The sequence below is a fragment of the Littorina saxatilis genome, linkage group LG12, assembly GCF_037325665.1.
Source record: "Littorina saxatilis isolate snail1 linkage group LG12, US_GU_Lsax_2.0, whole genome shotgun sequence".
NCBI classification, from domain to species: domain Eukaryota; kingdom Metazoa; phylum Mollusca; class Gastropoda; order Littorinimorpha; family Littorinidae; genus Littorina; species Littorina saxatilis.
In genome coordinates this window covers 62,018,149-62,036,224 of record NC_090256.1, presented here as the reverse complement: position 1 = coordinate 62,036,224, position 18,076 = coordinate 62,018,149, and the positions used below count along the sequence as shown (strand labels likewise).

At 43.6% G+C, this 18,076-nt stretch overlaps 1 protein-coding gene across 1 annotated transcript in view; it reads right to left on the bottom strand.

The window, feature by feature from the left end:
- The window catches only part of LOC138982472 (uncharacterized), a 40,571-nt gene that overhangs the window by 16,441 nt on the left and 6,054 nt on the right, over positions 1-18,076 (bottom strand). The window contains exons 4-14 of the mRNA XM_070355768.1: positions 17,184-17,546; positions 16,462-16,707; positions 13,815-16,022; positions 13,288-13,437; positions 11,832-12,182; positions 10,874-10,977; positions 4,554-4,784; positions 3,749-3,964; positions 3,014-3,113; positions 2,388-2,513; positions 1,568-1,633 (exon numbers count right to left, since the gene is read on the bottom strand). Of these exons, the coding sequence (XP_070211869.1) occupies positions 1,568-1,633; positions 2,388-2,513; positions 3,014-3,113; positions 3,749-3,964; positions 4,554-4,784; positions 10,874-10,977; positions 11,832-12,182; positions 13,288-13,437; positions 13,815-16,022; positions 16,462-16,707; positions 17,184-17,546 (4,161 nt within the window). The remainder of the gene's footprint in view (positions 1-1,567; positions 1,634-2,387; positions 2,514-3,013; positions 3,114-3,748; positions 3,965-4,553; positions 4,785-10,873; positions 10,978-11,831; positions 12,183-13,287; positions 13,438-13,814; positions 16,023-16,461; positions 16,708-17,183; positions 17,547-18,076) is intronic.

The window sequence follows — 18,076 nt, the reverse complement described above, 5'->3', positions numbered from 1 at the left end:
CGCTGGCTCTATTTTGCCCATCCCCAGTAAACATACACAAAATAACAGTTAATCATTATGGCCGTCACCTGAGATCCTAAATTCTTCCTGCGGTTTAGACCAGGTACACCTCTAATTCTGCTCACTATTCGACAAGATGTGTTGCAAGTACATCTGTGCTGGTTAACTGTCCCAAACACCTTCCCTCTTTATACAGTCTGAATGCTTGTTTTGTTGTGTGTTTGTTTGTGCTGCTTTAGATATATATTATAAGGACCTCCTTTAACATAAATGTTAAAGCCCCAGTATGTCTCAAATGGTTTACAAAACAATTTAAATCTTCTGATGAAAAAAGCAGTTCTAACCTTATGGAACACACTTGCAATAGCATTTAATAGCATTAAATGAAACAGTTCGTATGAATTGCTATTTAGCTCGCGTAAACCACACACCAGATTTCGTAGTTTATCTAACCCCTGAGCCATCGTGAACCCGTGTCATCCACTTTCCTTTTTTTCACAATGTAGTCGTCAGTTTGTGATTTCAATGCGACTGGCTGTATTTGCTATAACACGTTATTGTGTACCTCTGATTCTAAAACGCAACAAACGGCTGCGAGTCACACGAACTTATCGGCGGCGACTGGCTTCAAACAAAGCGAGCGCTATGCAGAAAAATCGACTGCTTTGAGACACGACCTTTCGTGAACTGCTTCCGGGCTATCTTTTTTAAAACTTTGAATTGTACTGATTTTGTCTTGATGAAAAAAAGAAATCTTTTATGATTTAAGAATGTTTGTAAGGCGGGGATGTAGCTCAGTCGGTAGCGGATTTGTATCCAGTTGGCCGCTGTTAGCGTGAATTCGTCCCCACGTTCGGCGAGAGATTTATTTCTCAGAGTCAACTTTGTGTTCAGACTCTCCTCGGTGTCCGAACACCCCCGTGTGTACACGCAAGCACAAGACCAAGTGCGCACGAAAAAATCATGTAATCCATGTCAGAGTTCGGTGGGTTATAGAAACACGAAAATACCCAGCATGCTTCCTCCGAAAGCGGCGTATGGCTGCCTAAATGGCGGGATAAAAACGGTCATACACGTAAAAGCCGTGGGAGTTTCAGCCCATGAACGAACAAACAAAAGAATGTTTGTGTTACAAGCTGTTAATTTATTATTTCGATTTTAAAAGTTAGTTCTAGCGCCAAAAGGAGGCGCCTGATGCCGATCGGACGGTCCACGAAAATAAATTCTTTGAAAACTGCTCGCTCTTTACGTAGGGTACCTAAGATGTTCTCAAGCGGTGAGTGTTTAAATGAAAGGGTGTTTGTATACTGTGTGTAAAAAGCCTGACAGTATCTGTGATGGTTTACGGGAGGCTTACTGTGCCTTTAAATGAATGTTACAGATGAATTACTGTACTGTACACAACTGATCACACATCTAGAACTGCTTAGAATAGCTATCGAAGTATATTTAAAATGCCTAATGTGTTATTAAAATTATTTTCTCTCTACACCTCCCTATCCCCACCCACCTACCCTTCCTTATCCCTTAACTCTTTTGGGTAATTTTACAAGACAACCGAGCCTACTTTGCTTGGAGCATTCCAAAACGATCTCCTGTCCACATGCTTTCATGATTGCTTTGGACACCACACCTGCAATTTAAAAAGAAAACATTATTATCAATCATATGTCTTAGGCAATTACACAATATGGATAGAGAAGATAACTGAGAACTTCATATAATGTGAACAAAAAGAGTAAGGATGTTGTTTGATAATGGCAGTCAGCAAAATGCCTACAAATTATTTCAAATCACCCCAAACTTTGTGGTCATTTCAACAAAGCCGCCAAACTCTTTCAAGGTTTAGGTTTTTTCAAAAAGGAGGGGGGGAGGGGGGGGGGGAGGCGTCCTTAACTGGGTGTACTATTGTACCAGAGATAGGTTTAGGGTAAGCCAGTGTCATCTGCCAGTACTTAACAGATATTTAAGCCCTTACCATATCAGATCTCAAATTTTCAGGAAGAATAGACAAACTACGGAAATAACTCTGTCGGTACGTATAGGTTGTGAAAGAGTGAATACTCTTGCTTTTATTGAGGCAAACTTTCCACACTTGCTCCTTGTCCATGTGTTTCAGACCCACCCCTTGCTATAATGTCATGTTGGAAAGTTTGACTCAATAAAAGCAAGAGAATTCACTCTTTCACCTCGTCTACAGTGGAACCCCCCTTATACCTCCAAAAATCTGAGAAAATAAGGTCTTAAAAAGGAGGGAGTCTTAAAATGGGGGTAATTAAATTTACAGAGGTTATGAACTGAAAACCTGAGAAAACAGGGTCTTAAAAGTCTTAAATTGGGGGGTCTTAAAGTGGAGGTTCCACTGTACTACAGAAAAACAACCATACCTTTGGTCAAGTCCAGACTGTCATTACTGCTGTTGACGATGGCATCACAAGACTCAGCAAGTATGTCGCCTTCTTTGACCATGACTGTGATCTTTCCGACCTTCACCTTGCAATTGCTTGGTCCTCCTGTAAGGTGAGATAAACTGTTTATCTTTTACTCTACTTGGTGGTGCAATGTGTTTTCTTAAATTCTCAGTGAAAGCACAATTTAAATCTTCATCCATCCTGTATGCATATAAGTAAAATATAACAGGTAAGACGAAACCGTGAATAGCCAACAAAGATAAGTATCTAACATTTTGACAATATGGTACTGTTGCCAGCAGCAACCCAATTACTGCTTTAAGTCAGTCACTTTTGGATCTACTCCCAAATTTTGGTTGTTGTTAATTAATATAAAAATCATTATTTAAAAAAAGGAATTAAAACTTTTTTTTAAACAGAAAAAAGTTACTTTAACACAGCACTGTACATTTTCAGACCTCCCTCTGCTTGCCAACTCTGCAACTTTAAATCAGTCCAGTGAAAAAAATCTGAAACAATCATTCAGGTGAGAATTCAAAATGGCACATATACGCGCGCGCACTTAAAATGCATCTGGACATCTGTAAAAAATTAAAATGTACCTGAATGATCAGCATCGCCTCCCCTGCCACCCCTATGACCATGACCTCTGCCTTCTGAGTGACCTCCTCCGTGTCTGTCATTATTCTTGAAAGCCTGCAGGTTCCACAAAACATTACCTTTAGTGTTTCAAGCAAACTTAGGATAGGAAATCTTAATGACTGGCAAGGGCATACCAACAATTTCAGCAACAAAGTAAACAGAAATAGAACATTTGTTTTAATGTAAATGTCAGATTTTTCTCATGTGGTGTGAATAGTGGGGGGAGGGGAGAGTGGGAAGTATAAAATCAGGGTTTTCATGGAAGCAATGCAGTTACAGCAACGAAAACTTGGGTTTAAAACTGACACGTTTCGCACACAAATGCTTGGGTGAAGGTGGTAAAAAAAAGTGTTATTAGAAGATCTATCAAATCTGAGAAAATAAGCTTAGGATTTTAAAACAGAGCTCTTATATTATAATTATAATTATAATTATAATTGCAAAAGCAAGTAGCAAATAAAAACACTTCAAGTAAACTAAGAATCCTATTATGACCACAACAGTGGAACCCCCCTTTTAAGACCACCAAATATAAGACTTCCCCCTTTTTAAGACCTTAATTTATCAGATGTTCAGTTCATACCTTCTGTAAATTGACCTCCATTTTAAGACTCCCTCCTTTTAAAGATTTTTCCACATGTTGGAAGGTTTTAAAGGGAGGGGGGGGGGGGGGGTTCCAGTGTACTTACCTGCAGAGTTTCGGTGTCCTTGGGGAAAACGATGATTTGAGCTTCCTTCAAAGTGGTGCGGTGATTGTCACTGAACCACTGACTGATGGCAGACTGCATGATGGATGCCACCTTGTCGCTGGGGTAGCCAAGCCTTCCCGTGCCAAGAGATGGAAACGCGATGCTCTTTTGCTTCTTCTTGCTTGCCTCATCCAGGCATCCCTTCACAGCTGATTTCATCGCCTGAATGTACAATTAGCCGTAAGATAATGCTTGCATATAATCCATATATGCGGTAAAACATAGCAGTATTCATATGTGTGTGTTCATGTGTGTGTGTGTGTGTGTGTGTGTGTGTGTGTGTGTGTGTGTGTGTGTGTCAGTGTGTGTGTGTGTGTGTGTGTGCACACATGTGTGTGCGTCTGTTTTGGGATGTGAGCATGCACATGTGTATGACCTTGTGCATGTTTGGATATATGCCTGTGACTGTGTGTTGAATAGGTCTCGTGGTCATTGTGAAAATCATACCCATTCCTTCCACACCACTCCACACCCACGTCCCTTACACACACACACACACACATGTATTGATCCTTCCACACACAAATATATACATGACACACAACCCAAAACCACATTCTCTCATCAAAACTCACAAACTTGCCTTGTCATGGACACCCACACAAACACATGCAACCACACACATGACCGTCATACCCATCCCCCCCACACCACTCCACACATGCACACACACCCATTGATCCTTTCACACACACACATGTAACACACAACCAAAATTCTCATTCTCTCATCAAACCACACACAAACTTGCCTTGCCATGGTCATCACGCCAAGATGGCAAGCTCAGATGGAATACAAGTTTGCACTGAAGGTTGCCTCCTGACGTTCGCACAACATGGCCCAACTCTGCTGCGCCAAACTTTTCATGGTATTTTTTCAGTTCTTGCTGAATAGCTTCCCCTCCCTCTCTCGCAATGCTTTTGGACAGCACACCTTTTTGCAGGTCTAGACTTGGATGAGTTGTACACACGATCACATCAGTCTGCACAAATTACCGTGTATGAATATCAAGGGAGAACGATGTTTCCAACCTAGCATAGAGTATGATCACATCAGACACATTACTGTGTTTCTGTTGAGGGTGTTTGTGTGGAATGGGGAGGGTGGGAAGTAAAATCAGGGTTTTCATGGAAGCAATGCAGTTACAGAAACGAAAACTTGGGTTTAAAACTGACACGTTTCACACACAAATGCTTGGGTGAAGGTGGTAAAAAAAAGTGTTATTATCAAATCTGAGAATATAAGCTTAGGATTTTAAAACAGAGCGCTTATATTATAACTGTGCATAAAATGCAAATTATAAATTTTAATAATAAATTTTAATTTGATTATATACTTACCCAACTCACATAAATGCAATTTACTTCAGTCTAGTGCTAGGACGCTGAATCGTCACCTTGGTAACAAGGGGAGGTAACCCTAAAAAAAGAGCGACCTTGACCCTTTAATATAACGAAGTCTCGCGTGACTTCCTGACCTTGCCGCCATCTTTGAATCATACGATCGAAAGCAAACAGAAAAACCCCTCTTTTTTTTAGGAAACCACAAAACCCTCAAAAGCGGGGCAGGTGGGAGGGTATTCACTATGTGAGTTGGGTAAGTATATAATCAAATTAAAATTTATTATTAAAATTTATAATTAAATTACATTCTTATCCCAACTCACATAAATGCAGATTGCTAATAAAGGCGGTGGGATGCTCAATCTATAAGCTAGGCAAAAAATATACCCTGCTGCAACCATTGCTGGAAGCGCGTTAGAACCATAACGCCGCGCGCTGGAAAAGCCACGCAGGTAAAGGTTGATAGAGAGCTCCTACGATATCCAGTAGAAGAAGTCAAGGACCTCGGGATATCCTACTGATTTGAACACCAACGTAGATAAGACCCTGTCTACCCTTGTGATCAAAAACGATAAGAGTAGTTTTGCTTATGAACCTTTAAACCTCCTGTAAAGGACAGGAAGGAGCATAGTGAGATAACTGGTCAGATTCATAACAATGGATCGCCTATGGCGAGAATCTTAGAAAGAGGAAAACTATAAAAACCATCAGAGATGGTTGTCCTAGTTGTTGATGCCTGACAAAAAGTCTGGACGGAAACAGAGTGAGGTAGAGAGCCTCTATTGAAACCTACATAACACTGTAAGCCAAAGAGTGTGAAAATCTCGCTACCTCTGCGCGCTGCAGTTAGGAGGAAAGGAAGAACGTTTCACGTAAAGTTTATGAAGGCTAGCAGAATGCAGCGGTTCGAAACATGTGGAGCATCGAAACTCCGAAACCAAAAGACCCAGACTTGTCCTGCTGTGGTCTTTTGTATTGAACCCTATCCAGTATATGGTCTCTCTGAGAAAGAGACCTGTCATCTTATAATGCGAGCTAAACAAGTCACACTGACAAGATTAGGGAGAAGCATAGCCTAATTCACGTAAGGCACAGAAATAGGCCCATGTTCTAACAAACCGTCTGGACAGAGCTCAAAAGAGAATAGTCCAAGATACAAAATACACTCCCCCCCCCCTTTTCCTTCACCTTACTGCCTTATCTCAAAAGGCTAACAAGTGAGGAGGAAGGACCCGTTTGCGGGAGTGTGACAGAATGCCACTGATCCTTTCAAATAAAAGGATGAAGCTCTGATAGGAAAACAAGCCCAGAGAAGACAACCATTGTCCTCGATGGCTAAGGGAGTGGTGTCAGTGAGCAAAGTACCCATCTCCCTACAACGTGGCTTGAAATAAAGAGGGCGAACTTCTGTTAACCGGAAATGAATGCCTCGCGGGAGCAAAGCGCCACTGAGTTCGAGTGTGAGTAAACCGCAGTACAATAGCTGAAGCCATAAGGCCACAGCTTGAAAGTTAGAAAGAATGCCTGAAAGGCCCATATTCAAAACGGTCACCCGTCCCGGTAGCAACCGAGACCAATGACGCTTAACCCTCGGTGGTCAGAACGAGACCGAGTTGCGGCCTTTGCTGAAAAACGAAAAAGAATAAGCCGAGGCTGCAAAGATGAGGGTAACACTTCCCTATTGCAAAATCAGGAGTGAAACGTAAGGAGTATTGAAAACCTGATAGCATGCTAGTACTATGATCGCCCAGCCCGCAATTGGGAAAGACACGCGAGGGTATCAGTAACCCGATACGCTCTCAGACTAAGCTCCCATCCCGAGAGAGGGGTGCGCTAGCGTCTTCAAATTTTCAGTTTCCCGATGACTGTAACATTAGAGGCATTACATGAAGTCAGTTCAAAAATCCTTGAGAAAATAATCTCAAAGTAAGAGAACTGGCCTAGGGATAGAATACGGCATCCGTATAAAACGAAGGTTTCCCGAACTAGCCAAAAGTTGGGAAAATCACTGAGGGGAAGGTAGGCTAAGTTGTACCCTCCCTCTGCCCTTTGAGCGAAATTGGCTCAGCCTAAATTGACGCTTAGAAAAGCGTGCAGAAAGACCTGAGAAAGTACCCAAAGCTGAATCCCTGAAACGGAAAACCAAGATTCAACCTTCAGCTAAACAGAGGGGAAGGTGCGGTAAAACCGGATGCCTGTATACCATACTATGACACGTGTGACGTCACTTCGATGGGCCAGCCGAGACGGCTAGAGAATCTAACAGGGCGAACAAATGCGTACCATTCCGCGATGTAGGAGAAAAACTCCTAGCACCTTGCAAATTTAAGCAAAATCCAGGGGCCATCGCAGTGAAGGCTACAACAAGAGTGTAGCCTGTTAACTCGTGGGAGAAAGCCCTGCAAGGCGTAATGCCAAAATAGGAACACTGACCTCAAGGAATGTGATTCTATTCATTGCTGGCAAAACATAAACCACACCTCACTGTCATATGCGTGTGGGAGAAAAACAACCCCAATGCTAAAGCCTTCTGTGCTAACCCTAAGATTAGCCACATGATGAAGATTTAGTTCTTTCCGTAAGCTCTCAGAAAGAAAAGCTGAAAGTAAGGAAAATTCTGCGAGTCCTTTGCGCTGCGCAGCGGAAGTCGCTGACAGAAGCCCCTGCCTCAAGAGGTAGGCTTAGCCGGAAAAGTTCCGACTGAGAGGCTACGAACAGTAGCTCAGCGAGCCTAATAGAGATTTTGAGACAGAAAGTGAGCCAGAAATTTAGACATGTTCTGGCGATTTGTCGGAACCCAAAGCTTATGACTCTAATGAGAAAGCGCGATTCCGTAAACCGTAAAAGCTGAGATTGTTTAACAGCTTGCCTTGTTTTCCTCCACTAAGGCGAAAAAATTAGCGGCCTTAGCCGCTTCACCCGAGAAGGTGAAAAAATAAGAGATATGCCGCACCATAGACGGGCGTACCTCCACAAAGCTGCCTCAGGCAGAGGGTCTAACCCTAAGTGTGTTTGCTTAGCTTTGTTATCTTGCCTAAAAGAGGCAAAAGTGGCAAGCTGAAGCAGTTCACGGCTCCTCCCAGAAGATGGGGAGGAAAGCACCGTAGTATAAACGTGCGAACACTCCCCTGATGAGCCACAAAAACAAAGAGCGGAGTAGATCCGCCTCTTACTTGTAACCTGAGCCAAGCGATGGCTGACCAGCCAAGCAAACCTCTGAAAAGGAAAAGATTAAAGTGACTCAAAAGTGACTCTAAATCTTAGATCCTAGAGGGAAAGGAGAACCTGCAGCGTGCACGGAATGTGCAAATAAAAGCGCTGGGAGGCTCCGCTGCTCAGTAGACTTTGGTCAAAGCGGCTAGAAGCTTCATAACCTCCATCTCCCGTGCGTCACGACAAAACTCGAAGTTGACAAGCGCAGAGAAGATAAAACACGAGAAAAATCTTTGCAAAGTTTTCGAACTCGAAAAAATCAGGTGCTTATTCCCTCAGAACAAGAGAGAGAACTCAGTATAACATACTGTTCTACTGTAGCCGTCTTCTCTAACAGAAAAGCGACGTCTTTCTCCACCACATCGCCACCAAACTTGAATGAGTCCAATGACAACGCGATAGATCTCGACAGAGATCTCTGCAAGGACTCAGAGAGAGACAATAACTCAAGCAAGAGTAAGCCAGTCTCCTCCAAATCAAAAGAGAATTCTCCGTAAACGGGACTACTCTGTCTCTGCTGTATCCATCTTGCCGACTGCAAGTTCCGGTGTGACCGGAACGAGGCAAGGCAAACAAGTCAATCAACCTGACTGAGTTATGCGGCAGTGTAAACTTCTTAGCCGAACCAGCAGGCAAAGCTGAGGCTAAACATGAAGAAGCAAGGTAAGGCTGCGCTGAAACAGGAGCCAGACCAAGAGCTGTTAACAGCAGTACAGCGTGAAACGCACCGCCATGCTGAACAGTAGCTAGTAGCTTAGACTAAGCTCAAACGCTACCAACGGGGATTCCCGAAAACGGAACTGCTGCTTCCCAGAACGGAAACAGAAATCCCCGAAAGCGGAAGGAGGTTGTACAAACAAACCAACAGGTGTTGCAACACCCTCCTCAAAATACCGCAAAGCCACTTCCGCTGCCAAAGCCATTGCTTGCGGAAGTTTAACCGGCATCCGGAAGTCAGAATCTTCATCTTCCTGAACGGAAGCACCGAAATCCGACTTAAAGTCCCGCACATCCGTGCAACCAGGCAACACACTTCCGCCCTGACTATAGTCAGGCGAAGCGTTGCCCGGAAGAGACGACACGCGAGGGATGCGATACCCACGCAGTGCGTCCCTGGGGACTGCTTCCGCCCTAGCGAGCGGAAGCGGGGAATGCTGAGCAGCCACACCCATTGCGGTGAGTGACCAACCAGTCCCCTGTTCGATCAGAGATCGAACACGTATCTGGGCTCTCCCCCTGTGCTATCCGCTCAAGCTTACGGAGCGGCCTCACACAGGGACGGCTTTCACACACGCAGCGTACCGGCGTGGCTACTCTCTCCAGTATACGATCTTCGCTTTGGCCGGAGAACCCGGTTACTAACGAAGAATAAATACCTTGATCGTTAACAGGCCGACCACCAGAAGAGGCCTGAGAACGCAGAAGAGAAAAACCGTCACTGCCATCAAAAGACGCATGCACGTCAGCGGACGTGACTGTGGCCAAAGGAGGAACACGCACCCTGCCCAGGGAACGGGAATCCCCGATACCAGGAGAAAAAGACAGCAGTACTGCCTTAGTCGACGAAAATTCTGCTGAAAGTGCTGAAAACTGGGCGCTCAGAGAGCGCAAAAAGGCACAAACATCTAGCTATATCACCAACAGAGCTAGAACCTGAAGCAACTGTAATTGATTCTAAGACAATTTTGGCATGGGTAAAAAACAGGCATGTCAACAGTAGCTCATTGAGCGCAAAAACACAGAAACATCTTGCTTATCACTAACAGAGCTAGAACCTGAAGCGACTGTAATTGATTCTGAAGGCAATTTTGGCATGGAAAATTCAGGCATGTCAATAATAACATCGAAAGAAGATTTGACGAGAGGTCTGAGACGTTAATCACAGCATGACTCGCAGAGGCTTTCGATTTACGGGGAGGCTTTTTTGACAGGAGAAGGCTCCGCCACTGGCTTAGAGTTTTCTTTTACCACTAACCGATATGGTGGGTGAAAAGCGTAAACAACAGCTAAGCGCTGGCAAAACCTAAGTCAAACTATCAATGAAAATATCAAAATAGCTCACCCCAAACACACGTAGAGAGCAGAGGAACGTGCACGAGTACCAAGGTGTGGGTCTGACACAAGCAGCATCAGACAAAAACGGCTGAAAAGCCGGAGCGAAAACGAACACGTCCGTGTCCACTGAGCGCTGAAGAGAGTATGATTTAAAGATGGCGGCAAGGTCAGGAAGTCACGCGAGACTTCGTTATATTAAAGGGTCAAGGTCGCTCTTTTTTTAGGGTTACCTCCCCTTGTTACCAAGGTGACGATTCAGCGTCCTAGCACTAGACTGAAGTAAATTGCATTTATGTGAGTTGGGATAAGAATGTAATTTAATGCAAACTTAAAAAGAAAGCTGCTAGCAGTGTCTTAAGATAGTCTGTAACTATTTTATCACCTTATTTTAGATAATAGAAGCCTTTCCTACAAACAAAAATCCAATTTAGCAAGTGCATTCACCGTGCAATGAACTCACTTTTGATTTTGCAATTTCCCCAGGGATGATCTTGATGGGCCCTTGTGATGTCTCATGTCCATGGTCCGTGCGCGATCGGTGAGAATCTTGTGTGACAGGGTGACCTGTCACCAATAATAGAATGAAGCTATTGTCATTGTCCAGTTACTCTTTGTTGCCGGTCAGTTTGTGTTTTGTGTCTTAATTTTTTTAAATGAAAGTGCTGGTACGTGCTAGGCGTGCCCCCCCCCCCCCCCACCCCCTAGTGTCTGTACTGACCAATGAAACGTTGTATCATCTTACTAGGATTTTGATTGGATGTCTGTTACCCTAGCTAAAATTGAATTATGTGTGTAGATGTTAGAGTGTGAGAGAGAACTCAGAGATATCTCTCTAACTCTGAGAGATACAGAAGAGTATGGACGTGTTTTTGGTGTGCTCCACCAACTAAGGAGATGTAGTCAACTTTGCATTGTGGTTGTAGCTACCGGCATCGGTCGGCAGGCAAAGTGGAGGAGAGAAGATGCTATAGAGAAGCACAGGAATAAAGTTTGCCATGCCAGTATTTTGCTTTTGTTGTCTATTCTGTTGTGGACGGTATGGAGAGACTTGAAAGAAAGACGTGTATGGCTTTGTGTCCATGAGTGATAGTCCAGAAAGAGTCCTTAACACATCAAAGAAAAACATGATCAGCTAAACAATCAAGTATCGAACCATCTACAAATGGCAGAAAGAGAAGATCTTGTTTACCAAGCCTTCACACTTGAAAAAACAACACAACCACATTGAAATGTATATTTCTTAAACTGAGATCTAAAGCCGCTTCTTTTTCAACAATCATACTCGATCATACTTTTTAGCAGCACAAAATATTCAAATATATCCCTGAAAGTTGAATATTAATTTAATCAGATTATCCATCTGCTCGGCAAAATCTGAAATACAAAACTACAAAAACACAACAACAACCACAACCAACCTGTTCGTTCCGTAGGCTTGTGAGAGCTGCCCCCAGAATGCTTGCCTCTTGGGGGTGCTGAAGTTGGCGTATTTTTCTCCTCCAAACGTTTGCCAAACAGCAATTTTCCAGCGCTGATGAAACCTCGCAGGGGATCAGCACCCAAGTCTATGAGCACAACGGTCTGCAATGAGAGATCTCTTCCCCTCTGGAGGAACTGTGCGATGGTTTTCATAATTGTGCTCGTGGCTCGGTCGACCGGATAGCGGAAAATTCCACAGCTGATGGCTGGGATGGCAACAGAGGTCAGCTTCATTTTCTCTGCTTCCTTCAGTATTGACTTCACTGTCTGAATGAGTGCCTCTTCTTCACCTTAAAAATGTTGGAATAAAAATCACAACAGATTAATATTGATTGGTAACATGCAGATGCAGAGGAGAGAAAGAGAGTGGAGACAGAGGAGAGAAAAACATACAAACAAATGAACACAAACGAGTGAATTTAAGGTTATTAACTGGTATGTAGGAGAATCCCTCTGTCATAACTACACAAAATAACACACCACAACAAAATCGGACACAAAGCAATTCAATTAATTTAACATGGCACAATGCAGCACAACACAAAGCATAAATTTCACAATGCAGAAGCACATCTTATTTACTTTTTCTACATGTAAAATCAAACCTCAGCATTACAAACTGGCCATACATTTATACCTCAGGTAATGATATTCCTTTCATAAAAGCAACAGGATTTATACTGCCTACAACACAATGCAATCCTTGGAGAGTTTTACTGCACGTTCATATAAACAGCTGCATGATTACATGTGACACATTTTCAGTCGAACCTGTCTAAAGAGACCACCCAAGGGACTGAGCAAAAGTGGTCTCTTTAGACAGGTGGTCTCTTTAGACAGGCGTTCTCTTTAGACAGGTGGTCTCTTTAGACAGGTGGTCTCTTTGGACAGGTGATTTATATGGTCGTAAAAACCGTCGGGGATCCTTTTGGGTGGTCTTAATGGGCAGGTGGTCTTTATAGACAGGTGGTCTCCAGGGCAGGTTCGACTGTACCTGCAAATTTCTGCATATTGTTTGAGACAGACAGAGAGAGAGAGAGAGAGACAGAGAGAGAGAGAGAGAGAGAGAGAGAGAGAGAGAGAGAGAGAGAGAGAGAGAGAGAGAGAGAGAGAGAGAGAGAGAGAGAGAGAGAGAGAGAGAGAGAGAGAGAGAGAGAGAGAGAGAGAGAGAGACGGACACACATACACTCTGTCTCTGTCTCTCTCTCTCTCAACAGCATTTGTCAAAGACGGAAGTATTCCTGAAACGTATACCTCTGTTGCCGCCAGACCATAAGGGGTAATTGTCAGTCATTCATTCTCTCTCTCTCTCACACACACACACACACACACACACACACACACACACACACACACACATCTTTTGTTAAAGACAGAAGTATCCCTGCAACCTACCTTTAGTGCCTCCAGACCAGGTGGGGCCAACAGCATGGATGATGTGAGAGCATGGCAGAGTACCTGCCCCTGTCACCATGACCTCTCCATCATTCAGCTCACCGCGCTCTGCGACCAGCTCATCTGATTCCTCTTGGATGCACCTTCCGCCTGGAAAAGTTTCACTGTCATGGAAGTTTGGCAAGAAACTACACACAAGAAGAGATCGGGCACACACAACTGCTTCACAGTTATGAATTTATTTCGGAAAGGACAGAAGCTGAATCATATAACATTATTGTAGCAGGAATGCAAGCAGCAATGGGTTTTCCTGCATTCCTTTATATTTCATCAACTCTGCCTAAAGCTATTACACCAATTAATGAAGACTAAATATCAGCAAAGTTTCTTATTAGTTAGAAAAAAAAATTCAAGATGAAATTTAAATATAAATAAAAGCACATGACCCTGGCAAGAAAATAAGACTGCTAAGTTCAGTTTTGGACACTACAATCAGACTATCAAAACGAAAGGCACAATACTCTCACCTGCTTTCACAATGGCTGCAGCCACCCCACCATCATGTTTAAGACGCCCGTTGGCAGCATTGACGATGGCGTCCACTGCACACTGGGTGATGTCACCTTGGATGATCTGAAGGTCAAGGCTGGGACTCAGCTGAGCCTTCGCAAGGACACGGTCACCTGACTGGGATGTTCCATCTCCACCTCCACCCGTGGTGATGTAGCACTTGGTGACAGACCCTGTCTGAGTCAGGAAGTCCTGGCCTTTGCCGCCCTTGAGATACCTGGCCATTCCTGGCTTCTTGAAGGTCATCTTGTCTTCCTTGATGCGGCCCACCATCTCTCTCACTTCACCCACGATACTCGGGAGGCAGTCCTTGGGGCCATGAGCCTGCAGTCTGTTCTTGCTGAAGCTGATATTGACACCAACATCTTTTGCTTTCTTCACGAGCTCTTTCAGATCATGATCGCAGAACTCCTTGAGGAGCTTGACCTTGTTTGGGTTTATCTCCAAGGTCTTCCCTTCCTGCTTGTTCTCTTTCAGGAACTTCTTCAACTTGAGCTCAGTGTTGGAAATATGGCTGGGTGTGTCAACTATAATGACACTGTCGCCTCCTGGCAGCAGCACTGGCTGTGGGAGACTGTCACCGTCTTCCAGCTGCTCCAGGAATGACCTCCAGGCGGGTGATTTCAGGGTACAAGCCTCCTCCTTTTCTAGCTTGATGGTTTTCTCCTTGAAAGCTTCTTTAAACATCTCCTGTGTGTGAACAAGGTCAGACGACTGGCCACTGATAATGATCTGCTTCTCAGACACTTCCCAGTGGCACACAAGTCCGTGTTCGCTGATCACAGTTTCCTGGATCCACTCCTTGGTGTCTTCTCGTTCAAACATCTTCTGCAATCCCGGTGTCAGAGACATCTTTGTCTCTCTGAGGCTCGTGGCAAAGGCAAGTAAATCAGAAAAGGCTTTCTTCATTTTATCTTCAGGGGCTGAGACTTTCGCAGTTCTTCTTTCTTTGTCCACAGAGACTTTCAGACCAGGATAACCTCTGTAAAACTTATCCAAAGCTGCCGGTATGCATAGTATTTTGAACTGCCAGGGTTTCAGGTTGGGAATATCATCTTCAAGCATGGCTGATATGGGTGTTTCAGCAGATGGCTTGGAATTTTTTGAGAGTGTTGTAGGTGTCTCAAGCGTATCATCATCAGATTCATGGTTGTCCCTGTACCCCCATTTGCTGCTGTCTGCATTTTCTGGCGTTGGTTTCTCTTTTCCTGCTGCCAGTCTCTCACACTGGGGCAAAAGTGCAAGAAAATGGTGGACCTTTTTATGTACCTCTTCCTCCCATTCTTGAATAGGCTCATCCAACAGACACGTAACAATCATCTGGTCAGGCTGCTTCCATCGAAACCTTCCACCCACAGACTTTACTTTCGTTGTTAGCTCTCTTAGCAGGGCAGGGTTGTCACTGATCCGTCGCATGGTTCTGTCTCCCAGGTTGATCACTGTATCATGCTTTTCACGGGTGACACATGTTTCTGATGACTTTTTTGTGGAGCTGGCTGCTGTTGGACGAAGGTTCCTGTAATCAATCATGGGACTGTTACTGCCACCTGAATACTGGTTGCTTGGGGCCCTCTCCATTCTTTCCTTATCCTTGAACTCATTCTTGTCTTTCTTTGGACTCCTAAAAGAATCAATGAGACCACTGTCAGCCTGCCCTCTGTAGCCATCTGTCTGCCTCTTCAAAGCCTTGCTAGGATCCTCTTGGTACCTTGAACCCTCCTGTTGAGGATACCCATCAGTGTGTCTTCTTGGATCTCCCATCCCTTCGTCGTACTCTTCTCTGGGCTTCATCTGTGCCAAAGCTGAACTGGAGTATTGGCCTTTATTTTTGTCTAGGTCATTGTCTGAAGAACAAGAAGAGCTGCTTTCTGCCGACTCATGTTGCCTATTTGACATGAAATCTGTGTTTCCTCTGGCATACTCTCCTTCCCTTGAAGCCAATCCTCCTTTGCTGGATTGTGCAGCTTTACCTTCCTGATCTGCTGCATACTCGTCATCTGATGATGGCTCATCCCTTCTGAATGACTCTCCGTCCATGGAGGAAACAGACCTTATTCTTTCACTCTCATCTGATTCATTCTCAGAGTCCGCTTCAGCATGCAGAGTTACATGCAGTGGGTTGCCGTCAAGAGTGTGATCTCCTTTCTTCACCACAGCTTCTGCATCTGTAAAGTATCATCAGAATATTGTACACACAGTCACTGTGTACAGTCATTGTTGGGATGAAAATACACATTTGATGTGAAAAGATAAACTGATTATATTTGCTTACCTCCTTACGTTAAGAATGTTTTCGAACATGAAGGTAGGTTATTTTGTTTGCTTGTATTCAATGCACAACACCTTCACTTCACACAACATACAACTCAAATTGTGAGTTTAAATGCACTGACCTCACATTTATCAATTAAAGCATAAGTTCTAAACGTGTGCGCAGTCTTCAATACTGTCAATCATTTTCAGACATGGATACACAGTATTTTACAACAAATAATACAATTATCAATACCACCAGTTTTCTTGAATCAGATACCTTTTGATTCTCTTCAAAGTGAAGCATTTCCACACGGCCACAATCTACCTCTATATTTTATCATTGCCAACCTTCATGGTTGATGAAGTGGACGAGAGCTGATGCTTTATCTTGACTTCTTTCCACTCTCTTCACTGGGCCACCCTGGTTCCTTCTCTTGTTGCTGAAGAAGAACTGCACTGCCTCATCAGCTGTCTTAGGTTTCAGGCCAGTCACTCGAATAACAGATGATGGAGAACTAGAAACCTTCACGAATGACATGAGGCTGCCTTCTTCAAGCGGACTTTCCACACATGCGCTGTCGATGCTTGGTAAATCTGGAAATAATGAAACAAACTTACATACTTTTTACTTTGTAACCTTAAGTCATACATTGTGACTGCACAGGCAAAAGTATTTTTTCTTTTGGTGAATTTTAATTTTTGCTGTATCTCTATATGTATGAAACCTCTTACAGCAGAGTTAATACTAAAACAAGATACCAAATACATTAACACATTCTTGAACCAGTAAGTGTATGTCTCTCATGAATAGTATGCTTTAATAAGCGTGACCTTTTTAAGGTAGAATTTAGTAATCACTCATGTTTTTTTCAAGTATGTTTGTGTGTGTGTGTGTGTGTGTGTGCGCGTATTCGTGCGAATGTGCATGCGTGTGTGTGTGCATCATGCGTGTGTGTCAGAAATTCAGTGAGCACTTGTATTTTCTTGTGTCAATCAATCAATATGTATTGAATGTACTCAAGCCAAGAAATTTTCCTCGTGTAGTGCACATGTCTCAAATAAAATCTTACCAAGTTCATCACCCGAAGAACTCATGATCACCACAGCGGAGTTGCGGCCCTTGCTTAGAGCTATGGATGTCACAGAGATGTCTGACACACACTCAAGGTAGTTCTGCAAGCAGTCGGCGCTGGTTCCTGACGGCACGCCCGATACTTTCACCCTGTACTCTGAAGCGGCATTGGTCGATGTCGCTGAACGTCTTCCTGGCTGGGATGGCAGAGGTGTATTTTTAACTCTGGCTTGTGTTTGCGAGGGGCGTCCTTCTGGTGTCAGTGCAGCTTCAGCTCTTGGTGTTGGTGGTGACGAACAAACTTCAACTTGCACAGGATAGCTCTTCAAGGCATGCTCCCTAGCTGCAACCCTTTTTGCAACTGAAAGAGAGAAAATGAAAATATGAATTTGAAATGATCCTTTGAAGTACAGTGGAACCCCCTTTTAAGACTTTCAAAAATCTGAGAAAATCAGGTCTTAAAATGGAGGGCGTCTTAAATGGGGGTAAATTCACAGATGTCATGAACAGAAAATCTGAAAATCCAAGGTCTTAAAAAGGGGAAGTCTTAAAATGGGGGAACACACTGTATCACATAACTTGGACCGTAGGAGACCTGGAATTCCCAGAGTTCGGGAAGGTTGGGAACAAATGGGCTAAAGGAAAGCATTCTAATGCTGTGTCAAATGTTATGTTACCTTGTGGTAACAAAAAGAGAAGCTGCCTGCACACTCCTGACAGCTAGCATTCACACATGCGTAAATGATGTAATCTCGCACAGTTAGTTATTAAAACAAAGAAAACTAGCAACCAGGCAAAAGTAGACTAAACTTCAGCTAACTAGCTCACATACTAGCTTTAAAAAAAAGTACCAGCTTGAGGGTTAAAAACATGAATATAGATCAAATTATT